Consider the following 25931-nt stretch of genomic DNA (forward strand, 5'->3'; position numbering starts at 1 on the left):
GACGGGGGGGGGGGGGTGTAGGTATAAATATTACTTCACTTTCCAACTGTTTTTTTTATCCATAAACAAATCCTGACATTCAGAATAATTTCCTCCGTAGCTTTGCTACTATTACCGTCTCTCTCGGTCTCGCTTCTTGCAGGTCAGCGTTCAATCCCCGACCGTCCACAAGTGGTTGGGCACCATTCCTTTCCCCCCGTCCCATCCTAAATCCTTATATCCTGATTCCTTCCAAGTGCTATATAGTCGTATTGGCTTGATAATCGTTTTTCCTTCATAATTTTCTTTCTTCTTTCATTGGCTTAAAAAGATATCACATATACAATGAGTGATATCTTGTCTATTACCCTTTATATATGTGATATCATTGTACGTAAGTGAAAGAGAAAGAGGAAGAGAGAGAGAATAGACGATAATAGCAAACTCTGAAGGTAGTTAACCTGACTATCAGAATTTCTTTTCAGGGATAAAGAAAACAGTTGGAAAGTGAACGAAAAGTTAAACCTGTACCGGAAATTATAGGGACCGAAGAACAAGTAACTGACGCTCAGCGAAGACCAGACTGCTTCCCAGCACGCAACATGAGAGAACACTGTCTGAAACATGAGAGAACACTGAAACCTGAGAGAACACTGTCTGAAACATGAGAGAACACTGTCTGAAACATGAGAGAACACTGAAACCTGAGAGAACACTGTCTGAAACATGACAACACTGAAACCTGAGAGAACACTGTCTGAAACATGACAACACTGAAACCTGAGAGAACACTGAAACCTGAGAGAACACTGAAACATAAAAGAACACTGAAACATGAGAGAACACTGTCTGAAACATGAGAGAACATTGTCTGAAACATGAGAGAACACTGAAACATGAGAACACTGAAACCTGAGAGAACACTGTCTGAAACCTGGTCATGTAGCGTAAAGGACCATCAGCAAGAAAGTACTGAAAATCACATACGAAAAACAAAATGACATTGATGAGAATGAGAGAGAACAGAGTATTTCTCATCAACCATAAATAAGTTGAGAAGGATTACAAGAGATTATAATGAGAAGGAGAGAAGTAACGTGAGAATAATAAAACAGAACTATCAAGAGATTAAGACTGATTGAGATTATATATATATATATATATATATATATATATATATATATATATATATATATATATATATATATATATATATATATATATATATATATATATATATATATATATATATGTGTGTGTGTATGTCGTACCTAGTAGCCAGAATGCACTTCTCTGCCTACTATGCAAGGCCCGATTTGCCTAATAAGCCAAGTTTTCATGAATTAATGTTTTTTCGACGACCTAACCTACCTAACCTAACCTAACCTAACTTTCTCGGCTACCTAACCTAAACTAACCTATAAAGATAGATTAGGTTAGGTTAGGTAGGGTTGGTTAGGTTCGGTCATATATCTACGTTAATTTTAACTCCAATAAAAAAAATTACCCTCATACATAATGAAATGGGTAGCTTTATCATTTCATAAGAAAAAAAATAGAGAAAATATATTAATTCAGGAAAACTTGGCTTATTAGGCAAATCGGGCCTTTCATAGTAGGCTGAGAAGTGCGTTCTGGCTACTAGGTACGACATATATATATATATCAACAGTTATCTCTTCACTTAAATATCTAAATTACTGATGAATTGCCTAAAGCAGTCATACATGTGCTAATTAGAGTCGGATCCCTTACCATTAATTGTGTCGAAGATAGAATGATCATTCGTGATGATATGTGAATGATATGATGATAAGGCATCATCATATTCGTGATGATATGATGATACCTTATACCCTTATAAGGTATAACCCGCCCACCATATACACAACGAAACTACAACGTGGCTACAACGTACCAACAATGTTTAACACCTAACAAGTTATAACAAGCAATATAACAAGTTGTAACAACTTTATTACAAGTTGTAACAAGCGGAAAATAGGGACAGTTTAGATCATCACAGTTCTTCTGTGATGATTACAATAATAATCCAGTGAGTAATATAATCCACGGAAGCTGTAATAAGGATTCGAACCCGACTCCTAGATTCGAAACCTAATCACAGCTATGGATTTTCCCCATTGCTAATGTCATTTCTCTTGTGACTCCAGTGACTGCCAAGTCTCCTGAAGCACCAACGATTCTAAGATAAACATCAACTTAGCATTTGGGATGATGGCACTATTAAACCCGCAGGTGAAGATTGAACTCATCATCTTCCGCCAAACACACACTGAAACTACGACGTTGGTACAACGTTCGAACAACTTTTAACACCTCCTAACCAGCTATAACAACCAATATAGCAAGTTGTAACAACGTTCGAATACGTTATAAACACGTTAAGCCAAGATGTAACAACTTTATTACAAGTTGTAACAAGCGGAAAATAGAGACATTTTCGGTTTGTGTTTCCAGGGCTGTCACTGAAGGAATGATTAATCTCAGTTAATGGACCCTTGGTTCGGTGCTTCTCCTAATGTGCCTTTGCTATTGGCTGCATAATGGTCGAACAATGGGGGGCCATCACATCCCACACAAAAGTTTTTTTCAGTAAGAGAGGTTATAAAGAGGCAATTAACTCTTTTGTGAAACCTTTTATCTTGCTCATAATAAAGAGAGAGGGAGAGAGAGAGAGAGAGAGAGAGAGAGAGAGAGAGAGAGAGAGAGAGAGAGAGAGAGAGAGAGAGAGAGAGAGAGAGAGAGAGAGAGAGAGAGAGAGAGAGAGAGAGAGAGAGAGAGAGAGAGAGAGAGAGAGAGAGAGAGAGAGAGAGAGAGAGAGAGAGAGAGAGAGAGAGAGAGAGAGAGAGAGTTTGAAATAAATGAGTTTCTAGGAGCAGGCTTCAGATGAGGTGAGGTAGGATAACAGCTCTTGCTTGCAATTTTACTAGTTACCTGGTCTTAAAATAAGAAAGAGGGAGAGAGAAAGTGGTAGGGAAAGTGAGAGACAATGAGAGGGAGTGAGAGAGAGAACGAGAGAGAGTGGATATCTCTGATATATCCATCCCTTGATCTCTTATCTCCCTTAAATCCTATCTCCTTCCTACGATGGCTGTCAGCTCCCCTTGGACGGGTGACACCTCCCCTTGGACGGGTGACACCTCCCCTTGGACGGGTGTCACCTCCACTTGGACGGGTGACACCTCCTCTTGGACGGGTGTCACCTCCACTTGGACGGGTGACACCTCCTCTTGGACGGGTGTCACCTCCACTTGGACGGGTGTCACCTCCACTTGGACGGGTGACACCTCCTCTTGGACGGGTGTCACCTCCACTTGGACGGGTGTCACCTCCCCTTGGACGGGTGACACCTCCCCTTGGACGGGTGTCACCTCCACTTGGACGGGTGACACCTCCCCTTGGACGGGTGACACCTCCCCTTAGACGGGTGACACCTCACCTTGGACGGGTGACACCTCCCCTTGGACGAGTGACAGCTCCCCTTGTCATACCCCATACCTGTCACGCCTTACACCTGTCACGCCTTACACCTGTCACACCCCACACCTGTCACACCACACACCTGTCACACCCCACACCTGTCACACCACACACCTGTCACACCATACATCTGTCAGCCGAGCCGTCAGCTATTTCGCGAGAGAAAGTGCCAGACACCTGAGACAGGTGTGTACCCACACGCTGAAAACACCGCCGGTCGGGAAGCCCGCCGGTCGGGAAGCCCGCCGGTCGGGAAGCCCGCCGGGAGGGGAACTCGCTGGGAGGGGAACTCGCTGGGAGGGGGACTCGCCGGGAGGGGGACTCGCTGGGAGGGGGACTCGCTGGGAGGGGGACTCGCTGGGAGGGGGACTCGCCGGGAGGGGGACTCGCTGGGAGAGGGACTCGCTGGGAGGGGGACACGCTGGGAGGGGGACTCGCTGGGAGGGGGACTCGCTGGGAGGGGGACTCGCCGGGAGGGGGACTCGCTGGGAGGGGGACTCGCTGGGAGGGGGACTCGCTGGGAGGGGGACTCGTCGGGAGGGGGACTCGCTGGGAGAGGGACTCGCTGGGAGGGGGACTCGCCGGGAGGGGGACTCGCCGGGAGGGGGACTCGCTGGGAGAGGGACTCGCTGGGAGGGGGACTCGCTGGGAGGGGGACTCGCTGGGAGGGGGACTCGCCGGGAGGGGGACTCGCTGGGAGGGGGTCTCGCTGGGAGAGGGACTCGCCGGGAGGGGGACTCGCTGGGAGGGGGACTCGCTGGGAGGGGGACTGGTCGGGGGGGGGACTCGCTGGGAGGGGGACTCGCTGGGAGGGGGTCTCGCTGGGAGAGGGACTCGCAGGGAGGGGGACTCGCTGGGAGGGGGACTCGCTGGGAGGGGGACTCGCCGGGAGGGGGACTCGCTGGGAGGGGGTCTCGCTGGGAGAGGGACTCGCCGGGAGGGGGACTCGCTGGGAGGGGGACTCGCTGGGAGGGGGACTCGCCGGGGGGGGGGACTCGCTGGGAGGGGGACTCGCTGGGAGGGGGTCTCGCTGGGAGAGGGACTCGCTGGGAGGGGGACTCGCCGGGGGGGGACTCGCTGGGAGGACGACTCGCTGGGAGGGGGACTCGCCGGGGGGGGGACTCGCTGGGAGGGGAACTCGCTGGGAGGGGGACTCGCTGGGAGGGGGTCTCGCTGGGAGAGGGACTCGCTGGGAGGGGACTACCAGGTCGTAGTCGTCTCCTCTGTGAAGGAACTCACCTCAGGTACTTCCTCGGTGATGGAGCTCACCTGGGGTACTTCCACGGTGATGGAGCTCACCTCGGGTACTTCCACGGTAATGGAGCTCACCTGGGGTACTTCCTCGGTATTGGAGCTCACCTGGGGTACTTCCTCGGTAATGGAGCTCACCTCCTGTACTTCCTCGGTGATGGAGCTCACCTGGGGTACTTCCTCGGTGATGGAGCTCACCTGGGGTACTTCCTCGGTAATGGAGCTCATCTCACGTTCTTCCTCGGTGATGGAGCTCACCTGGGGTACTTCCACGGTGATGGAGCTCACCTCACGTTCTTCCTCGGTGATGGAGCTCACCTGGGGTACTTCCACGGTGATGGAGCTCACCTCACGTTCTTCCTCGGTGATGGAGCTCACCTGGGGTACTTCCACGGTGATGGAGCTCACCTCACGTTCTTCCTCGGTGATGGAGCTCACCTCACGTTCTTCCTCGGTGATGGAGCTCACCTCACGTTCTTCCTCGGTGATGGAGCTCACCTGGGGTACTTCCTCGGTGATGGAGCTCACCTCACGTTCTTCCTCGGTGATGGAGCTCACCTCACGTTCTTCCTCGGTGATGGAGCTCACGTCTCGTTCTTCCTCGGTGATGGAGCTCACCTGGGGTACTTCCACGGTGATGGAGCTCACCTCACGTTCTTCCTCGGTGATGGAGCTCACCTGGGGTACTTCCTCTGTGATGGAGCTCACCTCGGGTTCTTCCTCGGTGATCGAGCTCACCTCGGGTTCTTCCTCGGTGATGGAGCCCACCTTGGGTACTTCCTCGGTGATGAAGCCCACCTCGGGTACTTCCTCGGTGATGGAGCCCACCTCGGGTACTTCCTCGGTGATGGAGCCCACCTCGGGTACTTCCTCGGTGATGGAGCCCACCTCGGGTACTTCCTCGGTGATGGAGCCCACCTCGGGTACTTCCTCGGTGATGGAGCCCACCTCGGGTTCTTCCTCGGTGATGGAGCCCACCTCGGGTTCTTCCTCGGTGATGGATCCCACCTCGGGTTCTTCCTCGGTGATGGAGCCCACCTCGGCTACTTCCTCGGTGATGGAGCCCACCTCGGGTTCTTCCTCGGTGATGGAGCCCACCTCGGGTTCTTCCTCGGTGATGGAGCCCACCTCGGGTTCTTCCTCGGCGATGGAGCCCACCTCGGGTTCTTCCTCGGTGATGGAGCCCACCTCGGCTACTTCCTCGGTGATGGAGCCCACCTCGGGTACTTCCTCGGTGATGGAGCCCACCTCGGGTACTTCCTCGGTGATGGAGCCCACCTCGGGTTCTTCCTCGGTGATGGAGCTCACCTCGGGTACTTCCTCGGTGATGGAGCCCACCTCGGGTACTTCCTCGGTGATGGAGCCCACCTCGGGTTCTTCCTCGGTGATGGAGCTCACCTTGGGTACTTCCTCGGTGATAGAGCCCACCTCGGGTTCTTCCTCGGTGATGGACCTCACCTCGGGTACGTCCTCGGTGATGGAGCTCACCTCGGGTACTTCCTCGGTGATGGAGCTCACCTCGGGTACTTCCTTGGTGATGGAGCCCACCTCGGGTACTTCCTCGGTGATGGAGCCCACCTCGGGTACTTCCTTGGTGATGGAGCCCACCTCGGGTACTTCCTCGATGATGGAGCCCACCTCGGGTACTTCCTCGGTGATGGAGCCCACCTCGGGTACTTCCTCGGTGATGGAGCTCACCTCGGGTACTTTCTCGGTGATGGAGCCCACCTCGGGTTCTTCCTCGGTGATGGAGTCCACCTCGGGTACTTCCTCGGTGATGGAGCCCACCTCTGGTACTTCCTCGGTGATGGAGCCCACCTCGGGTACTTCCTCGGTGATGGAGCCCACCTCGGGTTCTTCCTCGGTGATGGAGCCCACCTCGGGTTCTTCCTCGCCGATGGAGCTCACCTCGGGTACTTCCTCGGTGATGGAGCCCACCTCGGGTTCTTCCTCGGTAATGGAGCCCACCTCGGGTACTTCCTCGGTGATGGAGCCCACCTCGGGTTCTTCCTCGGTGATGGAGCCCACCTCGGGTACTTCTTCGTTGATGGAGCCCACCTCGGCTACTTCCTCGGTAATGGAGCCCACCTCGGGTACTTCCTCGGTGATGCAGGTCACCCCGGGTACTTCCTCGGTGACGAAGCTCACCTCAGGTACTTCCTCGGTGATGAAGCTCACCTCAGGTACTTCCTCAGCGATGCAGGTCACCCCGGGTACTTCCTCGGTGATGAAGCTCACCTCAGGTACTTCCTCGGTGATGCAGGTCACCTGGGGTACTTCCACGGTGATGAAGTTCACCTGGGGTACTTCCACGGTGATGGAGCTCACCTCACGTTCTTCCTCGGTGATGGAGCTCACCTGGGGTACTTCCACAGTGATGGAGCTCACCTCACGTTCTTCCTCGGTGATGGAGCTCACCTGGGGTACTTCCACAGTGATGGAGCTCACCTCACGTTCTTCCTCGGTGATGGAGCTCACCTGGGGTACTTCCACGGTGATGGAGCTCACCTCACGTTCTTCCTCGGTGATGGAGCTCACCTCACGTTCTTCCTCGGTGATGGAGCTCACCTCACGTTCTTCCTCGGTGATGGAGCTCACCTCACGTTCTTCCTCTGTGATTGAGCTCACCTGGGGTACTTCCTCGGTGATGGAGCTCACCTCACGTTCTTCCTCGGTGATGGAGCTCACCTCACGTTCTTCCTCGGTGATGGAGCTCACCTCACGTTCTACCTCGGTGATGGAGCTCACCTGGGGTACTTCCTCGGTGATGGAGCTCACCTGGGGTACTTCCTCGGTAATGGAGCTCATCTCACGTTCTTCCTCGGTGATGGAGCTCACCTGGGGTACTTCCACGGTGATGGAGCTCACCTCACGTTCTTCCTCGGTGATGGAGCTCACCTGGGGTACTTCCACGGTGATGGAGCTCACCTCACGTTCTTCCTCGGTGATGGAGCTCACCTGGGGTACTTCCACGGTGATGGAGCTCACCTCACGTTCTTCCTCGGTGATGGAGCTCACCTCACGTTCTTCCTCGGTGATGGAGCTCACCTCACGTTCTTCCTCGGTGATGGAGCTCACCTGGGGTACTTCCTCGGTGATGGAGCTCACCTCACGTTCTTCCTCGGTGATGGAGCTCACCTCACGTTCTTCCTCGGTGATGGAGCTCACGTCTCGTTCTTCCTCGGTGATGGAGCTCACCTGGGGTACTTCCACGGTGATGGAGCTCACCTCACGTTCTTCCTCGGTGATGGAGCTCACCTGGGGTACTTCCTCTGTGATGGAGCTCACCTCGGGTTCTTCCTCGGTGATCGAGCTCACCTCGGGTTCTTCCTCGGTGATGGAGCCCACCTTGGGTACTTCCTCGGTGATGAAGCCCACCTCGGGTACTTCCTCGGTGATGGAGCCCACCTCGGGTACTTCCTCGGTGATGGAGCCCACCTCGGGTACTTCCTCGGTGATGGAGCCCACCTCGGGTACTTCCTCGGTGATGGAGCCCACCTCGGGTACTTCCTCGGTGATGGAGCCCACCTCGGGTTCTTCCTCAATGATGGAGCCCACCTCGGGTTCTTCCTCGGTGATGGATCCCACCTCGGGTTCTTCCTCGGTGATGGAGCCCACCTCGGCTACTTCCTCGGTGATGGAGCCCACCTCGGGTTCTTCCTCGGTGATGGAGCCCACCTCGGGTTCTTCCTCGGTGATGGAGCCCACCTCGGGTTCTTCCTCGGCGATGGAGCCCACCTCGGGTTCTTCCTCGGTGATGGAGCCCACCTCGGCTACTTCCTCGGTGATGGAGCCCACCTCGGGTACTTCCTCGGTGATGGAGCCCACCTCGGGTACTTCCTCGGTGATGGAGCCCACCTCGGGTTCTTCCTCGGTGATGGAGCCCACCTCGGGTACTTCCTCGGTGATGGAGCCCACCTCGGGTACTTCCTCGGTGATGGAGCCCACCTCGGGTTCTTCCTCGGTGATGGAGCTCACCTTGGGTACTTCCTCGGTGATAGAGCCCACCTCGGGTTCTTCCTCGGTGATGGACCTCACCTCGGGTACGTCCTCGGTGATGGAGCTCACCTCGGGTACTTCCTCGGTGATGGAGCTCACCTCGGGTACTTCCTTGGTGATGGAGCCCACCTCGGGTACTTCCTCGGTGATGGAGCCCACCTCGGGTACTTCCTTGGTGATGGAGCCCACCTCGGGTACTTCCTCGATGATGGAGCCCACCTCGGGTACTTCCTCGGTGATGGAGCCCACCTCGGGTACTTCCTCGGTGATGGAGCTCACCTCGGGTACTTTCTCGGTGATGGAGCCCACCTCGGGTTCTTCCTCGGTGATGGAGTCCACCTCGGGTACTTCCTCGGTGATGGAGCCCACCTCTGGTACTTCCTCGGTGATGGAGCCCACCTCGGGTACTTCCTCGGTGATGGAGCCCACCTCGGGTTCTTCCTCGGTGATGGAGCCCACCTCGGGTTCTTCCTCGCCGATGGAGCTCACCTCGGGTACTTCCTCGGTGATGGAGCCCACCTCGGGTTCTTCCTCGGTAATGGAGCCCACCTCGGGTACTTCCTCGGTGATGGAGCCCACCTCGGGTTCTTCCTCGGTGATGGAGCCCACCTCGGGTACTTCTTCGTTGATGGAGCCCACCTCGGCTACTTCCTCGGTAATGGAGCCCACCTCGGGTACTTCCTCGGTGATGCAGGTCACCCCGGGTACTTCCTCGGTGACGAAGCTCACCTCAGGTACTTCCTCGGTGATGAAGCTCACCTCAGGTACTTCCTCAGCGATGCAGGTCACCCCGGGTACTTCCTCGGTGATGAAGCTCACCTCAGGTACTTCCTCGGTGATGCAGGTCACCTGGGGTACTTCCACGGTGATGAAGTTCACCTGGGGTACTTCCACGGTGATGGAGCTCACCTCACGTTCTTCCTCGGTGATGGAGCTCACCTGGGGTACTTCCACAGTGATGGAGCTCACCTCACGTTCTTCCTCGGTGATGGAGCTCACCTGGGGTACTTCCACAGTGATGGAGCTCACCTCACGTTCTTCCTCGGTGATGGAGCTCACCTGGGGTACTTCCACGGTGATGGAGCTCACCTCACGTTCTTCCTCGGTGATGGAGCTCACCTCACGTTCTTCCTCGGTGATGGAGCTCACCTCACGTTCTTCCTCGGTGATGGAGCTCACCTCACGTTCTTCCTCTGTGATTGAGCTCACCTGGGGTACTTCCTCGGTGATGGAGCTCACCTCACGTTCTTCCTCGGTGATGGAGCTCACCTCACGTTCTTCCTCGGTGATGGAGCTCACCTCACGTTCTACCTCGGTGATGGAGCTCACCTCACGTTCTTCCTCGGTGATGGAGCTCACCTGGGGTACTTCCTCGGTGATGGAGCCCACCTCGGGTTCTTCCTCGGTGATGGAGCCCACCTCGGGTTCTTCCTCGCCGATGGAGCTCACCTCGGGTACTTCCTCGGTGATGGAGCCCACCTCGGGTTCTTCCTCGGTAATGGAGCCCACCTCGGGTACTTCCTCGGTGATGGAGCCCACCTCGGGTTCTTCCTCGGTGATGGAGCCCACCTCGGGTACTTCTTCGTTGATGGAGCCCACCTCGGCTACTTCCTCGGTAATGGAGCCCACCTCGGGTACTTCCTCGGTGATGCAGGTCACCCCGGGTACTTCCTCGGTGACGAAGCTCACCTCAGGTACTTCCTCGGTGATGAAGCTCACCTCAGGTACTTCCTCAGCGATGCAGGTCACCCCGGGTACTTCCTCGGTGATGAAGCTCACCTCAGGTACTTCCTCGGTGATGCAGGTCACCTGGGGTACTTCCACGGTGATGAAGTTCACCTGGGGTACTTCCACGGTGATGGAGCTCACCTCACGTTCTTCCTCGGTGATGGAGCTCACCTGGGGTACTTCCACAGTGATGGAGCTCACCTCACGTTCTTCCTCGGTGATGGAGCTCACCTGGGGTACTTCCACAGTGATGGAGCTCACCTCACGTTCTTCCTCGGTGATGGAGCTCACCTGGGGTACTTCCACGGTGATGGAGCTCACCTCACGTTCTTCCTCGGTGATGGAGCTCACCTCACGTTCTTCCTCGGTGATGGAGCTCACCTCACGTTCTTCCTCGGTGATGGAGCTCACCTCACGTTCTTCCTCTGTGATTGAGCTCACCTGGGGTACTTCCTCGGTGATGGAGCTCACCTCACGTTCTTCCTCGGTGATGGAGCTCACCTCACGTTCTTCCTCGGTGATGGAGCTCACCTCACGTTCTACCTCGGTGATGGAGCTCACCTCACGTTCTTCCTCGGTGATGGAGCTCACCTGGGGTACTTCCTCGGTGATGGAGCCCACCTCGGGTTCTTCCTGGGTGATGGAGCCCACCTCGGGTACTTCCTCGGTGATGGAGCCCACCTCGGGTTCTTCCTCGGTGATGGAGCCCACCTCGGGTTCTTCCTGGGTGATGGAGCCCACCTCGGGTACTTCCTCGGTGATGGAGCCCACCTCGGCTACTTCCTCTGTGATGGAGCCCACCTCGGGTTCTTCCTCGTTGATGGAGCCCACCTCGGGTTCTTCCTCGGTGATGGAGCCCACCTCGGCTAGTTCCTCGGTGATGGAGCCCACCTCGGGTACTTCCTCGGCGATGGAGCCCACCTCGGGTACTTCCTCGGTGATGGAGCCCACCTCGGGTACTTCCTCGGTGATGGAGCCCACCTCGGGTTCTTCCTCGGTGATTTAGCCCACCTCGGGTTCTTCCTCGGTGATGGAGCCCACCTCGGGTTCCTCCTCGGTGATGGAGCCCACCTCGGGTACTTCCTCGGTGATGGAGCCCACCTCGGGCACTTCCTCGGTGATGGAGCTCACCTCGGGTACTTCTTCGGTGATGGAGCCCACCTCGGGTTCTTCCTCGGTGATGGAGCCCACCTCGGGTACTTCCTCGGTGATGGAGCCCACCTCGGGTACTTCCTCGGTGATGGAGCCCACCTCGGGTACTTCCTCGGTGATGGAGCCCACCTCGGGTACTTCCTCGGTGATGGAGCCCACCTCGGGTACTTCCTCAGCGATGCAGGTCACCCCGGGTACTTCCTCGGTGATGAAGCTCACCTCAGGTACTTCCTCGGTGATGCAGGTCACCTGGGGTACTTCCACGGTGATGAAGTTCACCTGGGGTACTTCCACGGTGATGGAGCTCACCTGGGGTACTTCCACGGTGATGGAGCTCACCTCACGTTCTTCCTCGGTGATGGAGCTCACCTGGGGTACTTCCACAGTGATGGAGCTCACCTCACGTTCTTCCTCGGTGATGGAGCTCACCTGGGGTACTTCCACAGTGATGGAGCTCACCTCACGTTCTCCTCGGTGATGGAGCTCACCTGGGGTACTTCCACGGTGATGGAGCTCACCTCACGTTCTTCCTCGGTGATGGAGCTCACCTAACGTTCTTCCTCGGTGATGGAGCTCACCTCACGTTCTTCCTCGGTGATGGAGCTCACCTCACGTTCTTCTTCGGTGATGGAGCTCACCTCACGTTCTTCCTCGGTGATTGAGCTCACCAGGGGTACTTCCTCGGTGATGGAGCTCACCTCACGTTCTTCCTCGGTGATGGAGCTCACCTCACGTTCTTCCTCGGTGATGGAGCTCACCTCACGTTCTACCTCGGTGATGGAGCTCACCTCACGTTCTACCACGGTGATGGAGCTCACCTCACGTTCTTCCTCGGTGATGGAGCTCACCTCACGTTCTTCCTCGGTGATGGAGCTCACCTCACGTTCTTCCTCGGTGATGGAGCTCACCTCACGTTCTACCACGGTGATGGAGCTCACCTGGGGTATTACCACGGTGATGGAGCTCACCTCACGTTCTACCTCGGTGATGGAGCTCACCTCACGTTCTTCCTCGGTGATGGAGCTCACCTGGGGTACTTCCTCGGTGATGGAGCCCACCTCGGGTTCTTCCTGGGTGATGGAGCAAACCTCGGGTACTTCCTCGGTGATGGAGCCCACCTCGGGTACTTCCTCTGTGATGGAGCCCACCTCGGGTTCTTCCTCGGTGATGGAGCCCACCTCGGGTTCTTCCTGGGTGATGGAGCCCACCTCGGGTACTTCCTCGGTGATGGAGCCCACCTCGGCTACTTCCTCTGTGATGGAGCCCACCTCGGGTTCTTCCTCGTTGATGGAGCCCACCTCGGGTTCTTCCTCGGTGATGGAGCCCACCTCGGCTAGTTCCTCGGTGATGGAGCCCACCTCGGGTACTTCCTCGGCGATGGAGCCCACCTCGGGTACTTCCTCGGTGATGGAGCCCACCTCGGGTACTTCCTCGGTGATGGAGCCCACCTCGGGTTCTTCCTCGGTGATTTAGCCCACCTCGGGTTCTTCCTTGGTGATGGAGCCCACCTCGGGTTCCTCCTCGGTGATGGAGCCCACCTCGGGTACTTCCTCGGTGATGGAGCCCACCTCGGGTACTTCCTCGGTGATGGAGCTCACCTCGGGTACTTCTTCGGTGATGGAGCCCACCTCGGGTTCTTCCTCGGTGATGGAGCCCACCTCGGGTACTTCCTCGGTGATGGAGCCCACCTCGGGTACTTCCTCGGTGATGGAGCCCACCTCGGGTACTTCCTCGGTGATAGAGCCCACCTCGGGTACTTCCTCGGTGATGGAGCCCTCCTCGGGTTCTTCCTCGGTGATGGATCTCACCTCGGGTACTTCCTCGGTGATGGAGCCCACCTCGGGTACTTCCTCGGTGATGGAGCCCACCTCGGGTTCTTCCTCGGTGATGGAGCCCACCTCGGGTTCTTCCTCGGTGATGGAGCCCACCTCGGGTTCCTTCTCGGTGATGGAGCCCACCTCGGGTACTTCCTCGGTGATGGAGCCCACCTCGGGTACTTTCTCGGTGATGGAGCTCACCTCGGGTACTTGTTCGGTGATGGAGCCCACCTTGGGTTCTTCCTCGGTGATGGAGCCCACCTCGGGTACTTCCTCGGTGATGGAGCCCACCTCGGGTTCTTCCTCGGTGATGGAGCTCACCTCGGGTTCTTCCTCGGTGATGGAGCCCACCTCGGGTACTTCCTCGGTGATGGAGCCCACCTCGGGTACTTCCTCGGTGATGGAGCCCACCTCGGGTACTTCCTCGGATCTGTATCATGATTATATGATACAATCATGACGTCTACATGATAGAATACAATGTATCATGTCTGTATCATGCATCATGACGTCTGATCATGATACAATACAATGATTGTATCATGATGACATGATACAATCTAACTGAACACGGCGGCTACTGCTACACGTGATGACACGATCGGCTTTAGTTTAATCCAAGTCTTTGAGTTTCTATTCATCTGTAAAGCTGTTATGTTGATGAACGAAGAACACCAACAAGCGTACTTCATACGGTGATGAAACCGCCAGTTCGGGATCGTTGAGACACTCAGTGATTTACTCGATGATTTACACGGTGATTTACACGGTGTTCATATTTTACATAATTTTGGTTTTGTTGCTTGTTGGAAGGTCTTCGTGGCATTCTGGTGCTTCACGTGTAGACGGAGGCGCGAACACAGCTCCACTCATCACCAGCTCTGACCTGAAACACTTAACTATTATTAACAATGCTGTAGAGAGCATTTAGGCACTGTGGTTTGTTATGAATCACGGACAAGACCCCGCACTTTAGTGTTATGAGAGGGAGACACCTTTAGCACCACTGAAACACACAGCCTGGGCCAAATATCAATTAATGTTCTAGGGGAGTGAAAGGCTAGCAAAATATATTCCAGTATACTAGTGTCACGGAATCACCCATTCTCTAAAGCCTTCAAGGGGTAACTGTTGTATGTTAACTTGTGTGTCGGATTTCCGACAATTGGAAATCAGGATTATTTCTTATTTCACGCCAATGGGTGGCATGGGGCTCGAACCTGACCCTCTGTGACCATCCCCGGACACAAACCAGTCACCCAGCAAAGTTTCTTGATCGCTGGGCCTCCCATATCTCCTCTCCATAGTTATATTTTGATACAAAAAAAAATGAAACAAAACTTTGAAACTCGGTGATGGAACTCGCCTCGGGTACTTCCACGGTGATGGAGCTCACCTTACGTTCTTCCTAGGTGATGGAGCTCACCTGAGGTACTTCCACGGTGATGGAGCTCACCTAACGTTCTTCCTCAGTGATGGAGCTCACCTCACGTTCTTCCTCGGTGATAGAGCTCACCTGGGGTACTTCCACGGTGATGGAGCTCACCTCACGTTCTTCCTCGGTGATGGAGCTCACCTGGGGTACTTCCACTGTGATGGAGCTCACCTCACGTTCTTCCTCGGTGATGGAGCTCACCTCACGTTCTTCCTCGGTGATAGAGCTCATCACCGGACGCCAGTGACCAGACCGGACGCCACTGGTGGTCGGTCTGGTCACGGACTTCAGATCAAATACGTCCCGACCGGTGAGCGACCCGACCGGTGAGCGACCCGACCGGCGAGCGACCCGACCGGCGAGCGACCCGTCCGGCGAGACCCCCTCCCTGCGAGTTCCCCTCCCGGCGAGTCCCCCTCCCAGCGAGTTCCCCTCCCGGCGAGTTCCCCTCCCAGCGAGTTCCCCTCCCGGCGAGTTCCCCTCCCAGCGAGTTCCCCTCCCGGCGAGTTCCCCTCCCAGCGAGTTCCCCTCCCAGCGAGTTCCCCTCCCGGCGAGTTCCCCTCCCAGCGAGTCCCCCTCGCCGGTCGGGACGCCCGCCGGCCGGGACGCCCGCCGGTCGGGAAACCCGCCGGTCGGGACGCCCGCCGGTCGGGAAGCCCGCCGGCCGGGACGCCCGCCGGTCGGGACGCCCGCCGGTCGGGACGCCCGCCGGTCGGGAAGCCCGCCGGTCGGGACGCCCGCCGGTCGGGACGCCCGCCGGCCGGGACGCCCGCCGGTCGGGAAGCCCGCCGGTCGGGAAGCCCGCCAGTCGGGTCGCCCGCCGGTCGGGAAGCCCGCCGGGAGGGGGACTCGCTGGGAGGGGGACTCGCTGGGAGGGGGACTCGCTGGGAGGGGGACTCGCCGGGAGGGGAACTCGCTGGGAGGGGGACTCGCCGGGAGGGAGACTCGCCGGGAGGGGGACTCGCTGGGAGGGGGACTCGCTGGGAGGGGGACTCGCCGGGAGGGGGACTCGCCGGGAGGGGGACTCGCTGGGAGGGGGACTCGCTGGGAGGGGGACTCGCCGGCAGGGGGACTCGCCGGGAGGGGTACTACAAGGTCGTAGTCGTCTCCTCGGTGATGGAGCTCAACTGGGGTACTTCCACGGTGATGGAGCTCACCTCACGTTCTTCCTCGGTGATGGAGCTCACCTGGGGTACTTCCACGGTGATGGAGCTCACCTCACGTTCTTCCTCGGTGATGGAGCTCACCTGGGGTACTTCCACGGTGATGGAGCTCACCTCACGTTCTTCCTCGGTGATGGAGCTCACCTGGGGTACTTCCACGGTGATGGAGCTCACCTCACGTTCTTCCTCGGTGATGGAGCTCACCTGGGGTACTTCCACGGTGATGGAGCTCACCTCACGTTCTTCCTCGGTGATGGAGCTCACCTGGCGTACTTCCACGGTGATGGAGCTCACCTGGGGTATTACCACGGTGATGGAGATCACCTCACGTTCTACCTCGGTGATGGAGCTCACCTCACGTTCTTCCTCGGTGATGGAGCTCACCTGGGGTACTTCCTCGGTGATGGAGCCCACCTCGGGTTCTTCCTCGGTGATGGAGCTCACCTCACGTTCTTCCTCGGTGATGGAGCTCACCTGGGGTACTTCCACGGTGATGGAGCTCACCTCACGTTCTTCCTCGGTGATGGAGCTCACCTGGGGTACTTCCTCGGTGATGGAGCCCACCTCGGCTTCTTCCTCGGTGATGGAGCTCACCTCGGGTTCTTCCTCGGTGATGGAGCCCACCTCGGGTACTTCCTCGGTGATGGAGCCCACCTCGGGTTCTTCCTCGGTGATGGAGCTCACCTCGGGTTCTTCCTCGGTGATGGAGCCCACCTCGGGTACTTCCTCGGTGATGGAGCCCACCTAGGGTACTTCCTCGGTGATGGAGCCCACCTCGGGTTCTTCCTCGGTGATGGAGCCCACCTCGGGTTCTTCCTCGGTGATGGAGCCCACCTCGGGTACTTCCTCGGTGATGGAGCCCACCTTGGGTACTTCCTCGGTGATGGAGCTCACTTCGGGTACTTCTTCGGTGATGGAGCCCACCTCGGGTTCTTCCTCGGTGATGGAGCCCACCTCGGGTACTTCCTCGGTGATGGAGCCCACCTCGGGTTCTTCCTCGGTGATGGAGCTCACCTCGGGTACTTCCTCGGTGATGGAGCTCACCTCGGGTTCTTCCTCGGTGATGGAGCTCACCTCGGGTACTTCCTCGGTGATGGAGCCCACCTCGGGTACTTCCTCGGTGTTGGAGCTCACCTCGGGTACTTCCTCGGTGATGGAGCCCACCTCGGGTACTTCCTCGGTGTTGGAGCTCACCTCGGGTTCTTCCTCGGTGATGGAGCCCACCTCGGGTTCCTCCTCGGTGATGGAGCCCACCTCGGGTACTTCCTCGGTGATGGAGCCCACCTCGGGTACTTCCTCGGTGATGGAGCTCACCTCGCGTACTTTCTCGGTGATGGAGCCCACCTCGGGTTCCTCCTCGGTGATGGAGCCCACCTCGGGTTCTTCCTCGGTGATGGAGCCCACCTCGGGTACTTCCTCGGTGATGGAGCTCACCTCGGGTATTTCCTCGGTGATGGAGCTCACCTCGGGTACTTCTTCGGTGATGGAGCCCACCTCAGGTTCTTCCTCGGTGATGGAGCCCACCTCGGGTACTTCCTCGGTGATGGAGCCCACCTCGGGTACTTCCTCGGTGATGGAGCCCACCTCGGGTACTTCCTCGGTGATGAAGCCCACCTCGGGTTCTTCCTCGGTGATGAAGCCCACCTCGGGTTCTTCCTCGGTGATGGATCTCACCTCGGGTTCTTCCTCGGTGATGGAGCCTACATCGGGTTCTTCCTCGGTGATGGAGCCCACCTCGGGTTCTTCCTCGGTGATGGAGCCCACCTCGGCTACTTCCTCGGTGATGGAGCCCACCTCGGGTATTTCCTCGGTGATGGAGCTCACCTCGGGTACTTCCTCGGTGATGGAGCCCACCTCGGGTTCTTCCTCTGTGATGGAGCCCACCTCGGGTACTTCCTCGGTGATGGAGCCCACCTCGGCTACTTCCTCGGTGATGGAGCCCACCTCATGTACTTCCTCGGTGATGGAGCTCACCTCGGGTACTTCCTCTGTGATGGAGCCCACCTCGGGTACTTCCTCGGTGATGGAGCCCACCTCGGGTTCTTCCTCGGTGATGGAGCCCACCTCGGGTACTTCCTCTGTGATGGAGCCCACCTCGGGTTCTTCCTCGGTGATGGAGCCCACCTCGGGTACTTCCTCGGTGATGGAGCCCACCTCGGGTTCTTCCTCGGTGATGGAGCCCACCACGGGTTCTTCCTGGGTGAAGGAGCCCACCTCGGGTACTTCCTCGGTGATGGAGCCCACCTCGGCTACTTCCTCTGTGATGGAGCCCACCTCGGGTTCTTCCTCGTTGATGGAGCCCACCTCGGGTTCTTCCTCGGTGATGGAGCCCACCTCGGCTAGTTCCTCGGTGATGGAGCCCCCCTCGGGTACTTCCTCGGTGATGAAGCTCACCTCGGGTACTTCCTCGGTGATGGAGCCCACCTCGGGTACTTCCTCGGTGATGGAGCCCACCTCGGGTTCTTCCTCGGTGATGGAGCCCACCTCGGGTTCTTCCTCGGTGATGGAGCCCACCTCGGGTTCCTCCTCGGTGATGGAGCCCACCTCGGGTACTTCCTCGGTGATGGAGCCCACCTCGGGTACTTCCTCGGTGATGGAGCTCACCTCGGGTACTTCTTCGGTGATGGAGCCCACCTCGGGTTCTTCCTCGGTGATGGAGCCCACCTCGGGTACTTCCTCGGTGATGGAGCCCACCTCGGGTACTTCCTCGGTGATGGAGCCCACCTCGGGTACTTCCTCGGTGATGGAGCCCACCTCGGGTATTTCCTCGGTGATGGAGCCCACCTCGGGTTCTTCCTCGGTGATGGATCTCACCTCGGGTACTTCCTCGGTGATGGAGCCCACCTAGGGTACTTCCTCGGTGATGGAGCCCACCTCGGGTTCTTCCTCGGTGATGGAGCCCACCTCGGGTTCTTCCTGGGTGATGGAGCCCACCTCGGGTACTTCCTCGGTGATGGAGCCCACCTCGGCTACTTCCTCTGTGATAGAGCCCACCTCGGGTTCTTCCTCGTTGATGGAGCCCACCTCGGGTTCTTCCTCGGTGATGGAGCCCACCTCAGCTAGTTCCTCGGTGATGGAGCCCACCTCGGGTACTTCCTCGGTGATGAAGCTCACCTCGGGTACTTCCTCGGTGATGGAGCCCACCTCGGGTACTTCCTCGGTGATGGAGCCCACCTCGGGTTTTTCCTCGGTGATGGAGCCCACCTCGGGTTCTTCCTCGGTGATGGAGCCCACCTCGGGTTCCTCCTCGGTGATGGAGCCCACCTCGGGTACTTCCTCGGTGATGGAGCCCACCTCGGGTACTTCCTCGGTGATGGAGCTCACCTCGGGTACTTCTTCGGTGATGGAGCCCACCTCGGGTTCTTCCTCGGTGATGGAGCCCACCTCGGGTACTTCCTCGGTGATGGAGCCCACCTCGGGTACTTCCTCGGTGATGGAGCCCACCTCGGGTACTTCCTCGGTGATGGAGCCCACCTCGGCTACTTCCTCGGTGATGGAGCCCACCTCGGGTTCTTCCTCGGTGATGGAGCCCACCTCGGGTTCTTCCTCGGTGATGGAGCCCACCTCGGGTTCCTCCTCGGTGATGGAGCCCACTTCGGGTACTTCCTCGGTGATGGAGCCCACCTCGGGTACTTCCTCGGTGATGGAGCTCACCTCGGGTACTTCTTCGGTGATGGAGCCCACCTCGGGTTCTTCCTCGGTGATGGAGCCCACCTCGGGTACTTCCTCGGTGATGGAGCCCACCTCGGGTACTTCCTCGGTGATGGAGCCCACTTCGGGTACTTCCTCGGTGATGGAGCCCACCTCGGGTACTTCCTCGGTGATGGATCTCACCTCGGGTTCTTCCTCGGTGATGGAGCTCACCTCCGGTACTTCCTCGGTGATGGATCTCACCTCGGGTTCTTCCTCGGTGATGGAGCTCACCTCGGGTACTTCCTCGGTGATGGAGCCCACCTCGGGTACTTCCTCGGTGATGGAGCCCACCTCGGGTTCTTCCGCGGTGATGGAGCCCACCTCGGGTACTTCCTCGGTGATGGAGCCCACCTCGGGTACTTCCTCGGTGATGGAGCTCACCTCGGGTTCTTCCTCGGTGATGGAGCCCACCTCGGCTTCTTCCTGGGTGATGGAGCCCACCTCGGGTACTTCCTAGGTGATGGAGCCCACCTCGGCTACTTCCTCTGTGATGGAGCCCACCTCGGGTTCTTCCTCGATGATGGAGCCCACCTCGGGTTCTTCCTCGGTGATGGAGCCCACCTCGGCTACTTCCTCGTTGATGGAGCCCACCTCGGCTACTTCCTCGGTGATGGAGCCCACCTCGGGTACTTCCTCAGTGATGAAGCTCACCTCGGGTACTTCCTCGGTGATGGAGCCCACCTCGGGTACTTCCTCGGTGATGGAGCCCACCTCGGGCTCTTCCTCGGTGATGGAGCCCACCTCGGGTTCTTCCTCGGTGATGGAGCCCACCTCGGGTACTTCCTCGGTGATGGAGCTCACCTCGGGTACTTCCTCGGTGATGGAGCCCACCTTGGGTACTTCCTCGGTGATGCAGCTCACCTCGAGTTCTTCCTCGGTGATGGAGCCCACCTCGGGTTCTTCCTGGGTGATGGAGCCCACCTCGGGTTCTTGCTCGGTGATGGAGCCCACCTCGGGTTCTTCCTCGGCGATGGAGCCCACCTCGGGTTCTTCCTCGGCGATGGAGCCCACGTCGGGTTCTTCCTCGGTGATGGAGCCCACCTCGGCTACTTCCTCGGTGATGGAGCCCACCTCGGGTACTTCCTCGGTGATGGAGCCCACCTCGGGTACTTTCTCGGTGATGGAGCCCACCTCGGTTTCTTCCTGGGTGATGGAGCCCACCTCGGGTACTTCCTCGGTGATGGAGCCCACCTCGGCTACTTCCTCTGTGATGGAGCCCACCTCGGGTTCTTCCTCGATGATGGAGCCCACCTCGGGTTCTTCCTCGGTGATGGAGCCCACCTCGGCTACATCCTCTTTGATGGAGCCCACCTCGGCTACTTCCTCGGTGATGGAGCCCACCTCGGGTACTTCCTCGGTGATGGAGCCCACCTCGGGTACTTCCTCGGTGATGGAGCCCACCTCGGCTACTTCCTCGGTGATGGAGCCCACCTCGGGTTCTTCCTCGGTGATGGAGCCCACCTCGGGTTCTTCCTCGGTGATGGAGCCCACCTCGGGTTCCTCCTCGGTGATGGAGCCCACTTCGGGTACTTCCTCGGTGATGGAGCCCACCTCGGGTACTTCCTCGGTGATGGAGCTCACCTCGGGTACTTCTTCGGTGATGGAGCCCACCTCGGGTTCTTCCTCGGTGATGGAGCCCACCTCGGGTACTTCCTCGGTGATGGAGCCCACCTCGGGTACTTCCTCGGTGATGGAGCCCACTTCGGGTACTTCCTCGGTGATGGAGCCCACCTCGGGTACTTCCTCGGTGATGGATCTCACCTCGGGTTCTTCCTCGGTGATGGAGCTCACCTCCGGTACTTCCTCGGTGATGGATCTCACCTCGGGTTCTTCCTCGGTGATGGAGCTCACCTCGGGTACTTCCTCGGTGATGGAGCCCACCTCGGGTACTTCCTCGGTGATGGAGCCCACCTCGGGTACTTCCTCGGTGATGGAGCCCACCTCGGGTACTTCCTCGGTGATGGAGCTCACCTCGGGTTCTTCCTCGGTGATGGAGCCCACCTCGGCTTCTTCCTGGGTGATGGAGCCCACCTCGGGTACTTCCTAGGTGATGGAGCCCACCTCGGCTACTTCCTCTGTGATGGAGCCCACCTCGGGTTCTTCCTCGATGATGGAGCCCACCTCGGGTTCTTCCTCGGTGATGGAGCCCACCTCGGCTACTTCCTCGTTGATGGAGCCCACCTCGGCTACTTCCTCGGTGATGGAGCCCACCTCGGGTACTTCCTCAGTGATGAAGCTCACCTCGGGTACTTCCTCGGTGATGGAGCCCACCTCGGGTACTTCCTCGGTGATGGATCTCACCTCGGGTTCTTCCTCGGTGATGGAGCTCACCTCGGGTACTTCTTCGGTGATGGAGCCCACCTCGGGTTCTTCCTCGGTGATGGAGCTCACCTCGGGTACTTCTTCGGTGATGGAGCCCACCTCGGGTTCTTCCTCGGTGATGGAGCTCACCTCCGGTACTTCCTCGGTGATGGATCTCACCTCGGGTTCTTCCTCGGTGATGGAGCTCACCTCGGGTACTTCCTCGGTGATGGAGCCCACCTCGGGTACTTCCTCGGTGATGGAGCCCACCTCGGGTTCTTCCTCGGTGATGGAGCCCACCTCGGGTACTTCCTCGGTGATGGAGCCCACCTCGGGTACTTCCTCGGTGATGGAGCTCACCTCGGGTTCTTCCTCGGTGATGGAGCCCACCTCGGCTTCTTCCTGGGTGATGGAGCCCACCTCGGGTACTTCCTAGGTGATGGAGCCCACCTCGGCTACTTCCTCTGTGATGGAGCCCACCTCGGGTTCTTCCTCGATGATGGAGCCCACCTCGGGTTCTTCCTCGGTGATGGAGCCCACCTCGGCTACTTCCTCGTTGATGGAGCCCACCTCGGCTACTTCCTCGGTGATGGAGCCCACCTCGGGTACTTCCTCAGTGATGAAGCTCACCTCGGGTACTTCCTCGGTGATGGAGCCCACCTCGGGTACTTCCTCGGTGATGGCGCCCACCTCGGGTTCTTCCTCGGTGATGGAGCCCACCTCGGGTTCTTCCTCGGTGATGGAGCCCACCTCGGGTACTTCCTCGGTGATGGAGCTCACCTCGGGTACTTCCTCGGTGATGGAGCCCACCTTGGGTACTTCCTCGGTGATGCAGCTCACCTCGAGTTCTTCCTCGGTGATGGAGCCCACCTCGGGTTCTTCCTCGGTGATGGAGCCCACCTCGGGTACTTCCTCGGTGATGGAGCCCACCTCGGCTACTTCCTCGGTGATGGAGCCCACCTCGGGTTCTTCCTCGGTGATGGAGCCCACCTCGGGTTCTTCCTCGGTGATGGAGCCCACCTCGGGTTCCTCCTCGGTGATAGAGCCCACTTCGGGTACTTCCTCGGTGATGGAGCCCACCTCGGGTACTTCCTCGGTGATGGAGCTCACCTCGGGTACTTCTTCGGTGATGGAGCCCACCTCGGGTTCTTCCTCGGTGATGGAGCCCACCTCGGGTTCTTCCTCGGTGATGGAGCCCACCTCGGGTTCCTCCTCGGTGATGGAGCCCACTTCGGGTACTTCCTCGGTGATGGAGCCCACCTTGGGTACTTCCTCGGTGATGCAGCTCACCTCGGGTTCTTCCTCGGTGATGGAGCCCACCTCGGGTTCTTCCTGGGTGATGGAGCCCACCTCGGGTTCTTCCTCGGTGATGGAGCCCACCTCGGGTTCTTCCTCGGCGATGGAGCCCACCTCGGGTTCTTCCTCGGCGATGGAGCCCACCTCGGCTACTTCCTCGGTGATGGAGCCCACCTCGGGTACTTCCTCGGTGATGGAGCCCACCTCGGGTTCTTCCTCGGCGATGGAGCCTACGTCGGGTTCTTCCTCGGTGATGGAGCCCACCTCGGCTATTTCCTCGGTGATGGAGCCCACCTCGGGTACTTCCTCGGTGATGGAGCCCACCTCGGGTACTTCCTCGGTGATGGAGCCCACCTCGGTTTCTTCCTCGGTGATGGAGCCCACCTCGGATTCTTCCTCGGTGATGGAGCCCACCTCGGGTTCTTCCTCGGTGATGGAGACCACCTCGGGTTCTTCCTCGGTGATGGAGCCCACCTCGGGTTCTTCCTCGGCGATGGAGCCCACCTCGGGTTCTTCCTTGGTGATGGAGCCCACCTTGGGTTCTTCCTCGGTGATGGAGCCCACCTCGGGTTCTTCCTCGGTGATGGAGCCCACCTCGGGTTCTTCCTCGGCGATGGAGCCCACCTCGGGTTCTTCCTTGGTGATGGAGCCCACCTCGGGTTCTTCCTCGGCGATGGAGCCCACCTCTGGTTCTTCCTCGGTGATGGAGCCCACCTCGGCTACTTCCTCGGTGATGGAGCTCACCTCGGGTACTTCCTCGGTGATGGAGCCCACCTCGGCTACTTCCTCGGTGATGGAGCCCACCTCGGGTACTTCCTCGGTGATGGAGCCCACCTCGGGTTCTTCCTCAGTGATGGAGCCCACCTCGGCTACTTCCTCGGTGATGGAGCCTACCTCGGGTTCTTCCTCGGTGATGGAGCCCACCTCGGGTACTTCCTCGGTGATGGAGCCCACCTCTGGTTCTTCCTCGGTGATGGAGCCCACCTCGGGTACTTCCTCGGTGATGGAGCCCACCTCAGGTTCTTCCTCGGTGATGGAGCCCACCTCTTGTACTTCCTCGGTGATGGAGCCCACTTCGGCTACTTCCTCGGTGATGGAGCCCACCTCCGGTACTTCCTCGGTGATGGAGCCCACCTCGGCTACTTCCTCGGTGATGGAGCCCACCTCGGGTTCTTCCTCGGTGATGGAGCCCACCTCGGGTTCTTCCTCGGTGATGGAGCCCACCTCGGGTTCTTCCTCGGTGATGGATCCCACCTCGGGTTCTTCCTCGGTGATGGAGCCCACCTCGGCTACTTCCTCGGTGATGGAGCCCACCTCGGGTTCTTCCTCGGTGATGGAGCCCACCTCGGGTTCTTCCTCGGTGATGGAGCCCACCTCGGGTACTTCCTCGGTGATGGATCCCACCTCGGGTTCTTCCTCGGTGATGGAGCCCACCTCGGCTACTTCCTCGGTGATGGAGCCCACCGCGGGTACTTCCTCGGTGATGGAGCCCACCTCGGGTACTTCCTCGGTGATGGAGCTCAACTCGGGTACTTCCTCGGTGATGGAGCACACTTCGGGTACTTCCTCGGTGATGGAGCCCACCTCGGGTACTTCCTCGGTGATGGAGCCCACCTCGGGTACTTCCTCGGTGATGGAGCCCACCTCGGGTACATCCTCGGTGATGGAGCTCACCTCGGGTACTTCCTCGGTGATGGTGCTCACCTCGGGTACTTCCTCAATGATGGAGCCCACCTCGGGTACTTCCTCGGTGATGGAGCCCACCACGGGTACTTCCTCGGTGATGGAGCCCACCTCGGGTACTTCCTCGGTGATGGAGCCCACCTCGGGTACTTCCTCGGTGATGGAGCTCACCTCGGGTTCTTCCTCGGTGATGGAGCCCACCTCGGGTTCTTCCTCGGTGATGGAGCCCACCTCGGGTACTTCCTCGGTGATGGAGCCCACCTCGGCTACTTCCTCGGTGATGGAGCCCACCTCGGGTACTTCCTCGGTGATGGAGCCCACCTCGGGTACTTCCTCGGTGATGGAGCCCACCTCGGGTACTTCCTCGGTGATGGAGCCCACCTCGGGTTCTTCCTCGGTGATGGAGCCCACCTCGGGTTCTTCCTCGGTGATTGAGCCCACCTCGGGTACTTCCTCGGTGATGGAGCCCACCTCGGGAACTTCCTCGGTGATGGAGCCCACCTCGGCTACTTCCTCGGTGATGGAGCCCACCTCGGGTACTTCCTCGGCGATGGAGCGCACCTCGGGTACTTCCTCGGCGATGGAGCGCACCTCGGGTACTTCCTCGGCGATGGAGCGCACCTCGGGTTCTTCCTCGGTGATGGAGCCCACCTCGGGTTCTTCCTCGGTGATGGAGCCCACCTCGGGTTCTTCCTCGGTGATGGAGCTCACCTCGGGTTCTAGATCGGTGATGGTGCCCACCTCGGGTTCTTCCTCGGTGATGGAGACCACCTCAGGTTCTTCCTCGGTGATGGAGCTCACCTCGGGTACTTCCTCGGTGATGGAGCCCACCTCGGGTTCTTCCTCGGCGATGGAGCCCACCTCGGGTTCTTCCTCGGTGATGGAGCCCACCTCGGGTACTTCCTCGGTGATGGAGCCCACCTCGGGTTC

General features: G+C 58.4%; 1 protein-coding gene across 1 annotated transcript in view; it reads right to left on the minus strand.

The window, feature by feature from the left end:
- LOC138368033 (fap1 adhesin-like) overlaps positions 1–25931 on the minus strand; it is a 51350-nt gene that overhangs the window by 22573 nt on the left and 2846 nt on the right. The window contains exons 5-21 of the mRNA XM_069330330.1: positions 25653–25844; positions 22983–23114; positions 22803–22934; positions 20793–20924; positions 20523–20624; positions 18153–18284; positions 16863–16994; positions 16263–16412; positions 12222–12353; positions 11722–11862; positions 10423–10542; positions 9463–9582; positions 8713–8844; positions 7483–7614; positions 6883–7002; positions 6133–6264; positions 4723–5034 (exon numbers count right to left, since the gene is read on the minus strand). Of these exons, the coding sequence (XP_069186431.1) occupies positions 4723–5034; positions 6133–6264; positions 6883–7002; positions 7483–7614; positions 8713–8844; positions 9463–9582; positions 10423–10542; positions 11722–11862; positions 12222–12353; positions 16263–16412; positions 16863–16994; positions 18153–18284; positions 20523–20624; positions 20793–20924; positions 22803–22934; positions 22983–23114; positions 25653–25844 (2445 nt within the window). The remainder of the gene's footprint in view (positions 1–4722; positions 5035–6132; positions 6265–6882; positions 7003–7482; positions 7615–8712; positions 8845–9462; positions 9583–10422; positions 10543–11721; positions 11863–12221; positions 12354–16262; positions 16413–16862; positions 16995–18152; positions 18285–20522; positions 20625–20792; positions 20925–22802; positions 22935–22982; positions 23115–25652; positions 25845–25931) is intronic.

This window comes from Procambarus clarkii, chromosome 24, assembly GCF_040958095.1.
Source record: "Procambarus clarkii isolate CNS0578487 chromosome 24, FALCON_Pclarkii_2.0, whole genome shotgun sequence".
NCBI classification, from domain to species: Eukaryota; Metazoa; Arthropoda; class Malacostraca; order Decapoda; family Cambaridae; genus Procambarus; species Procambarus clarkii.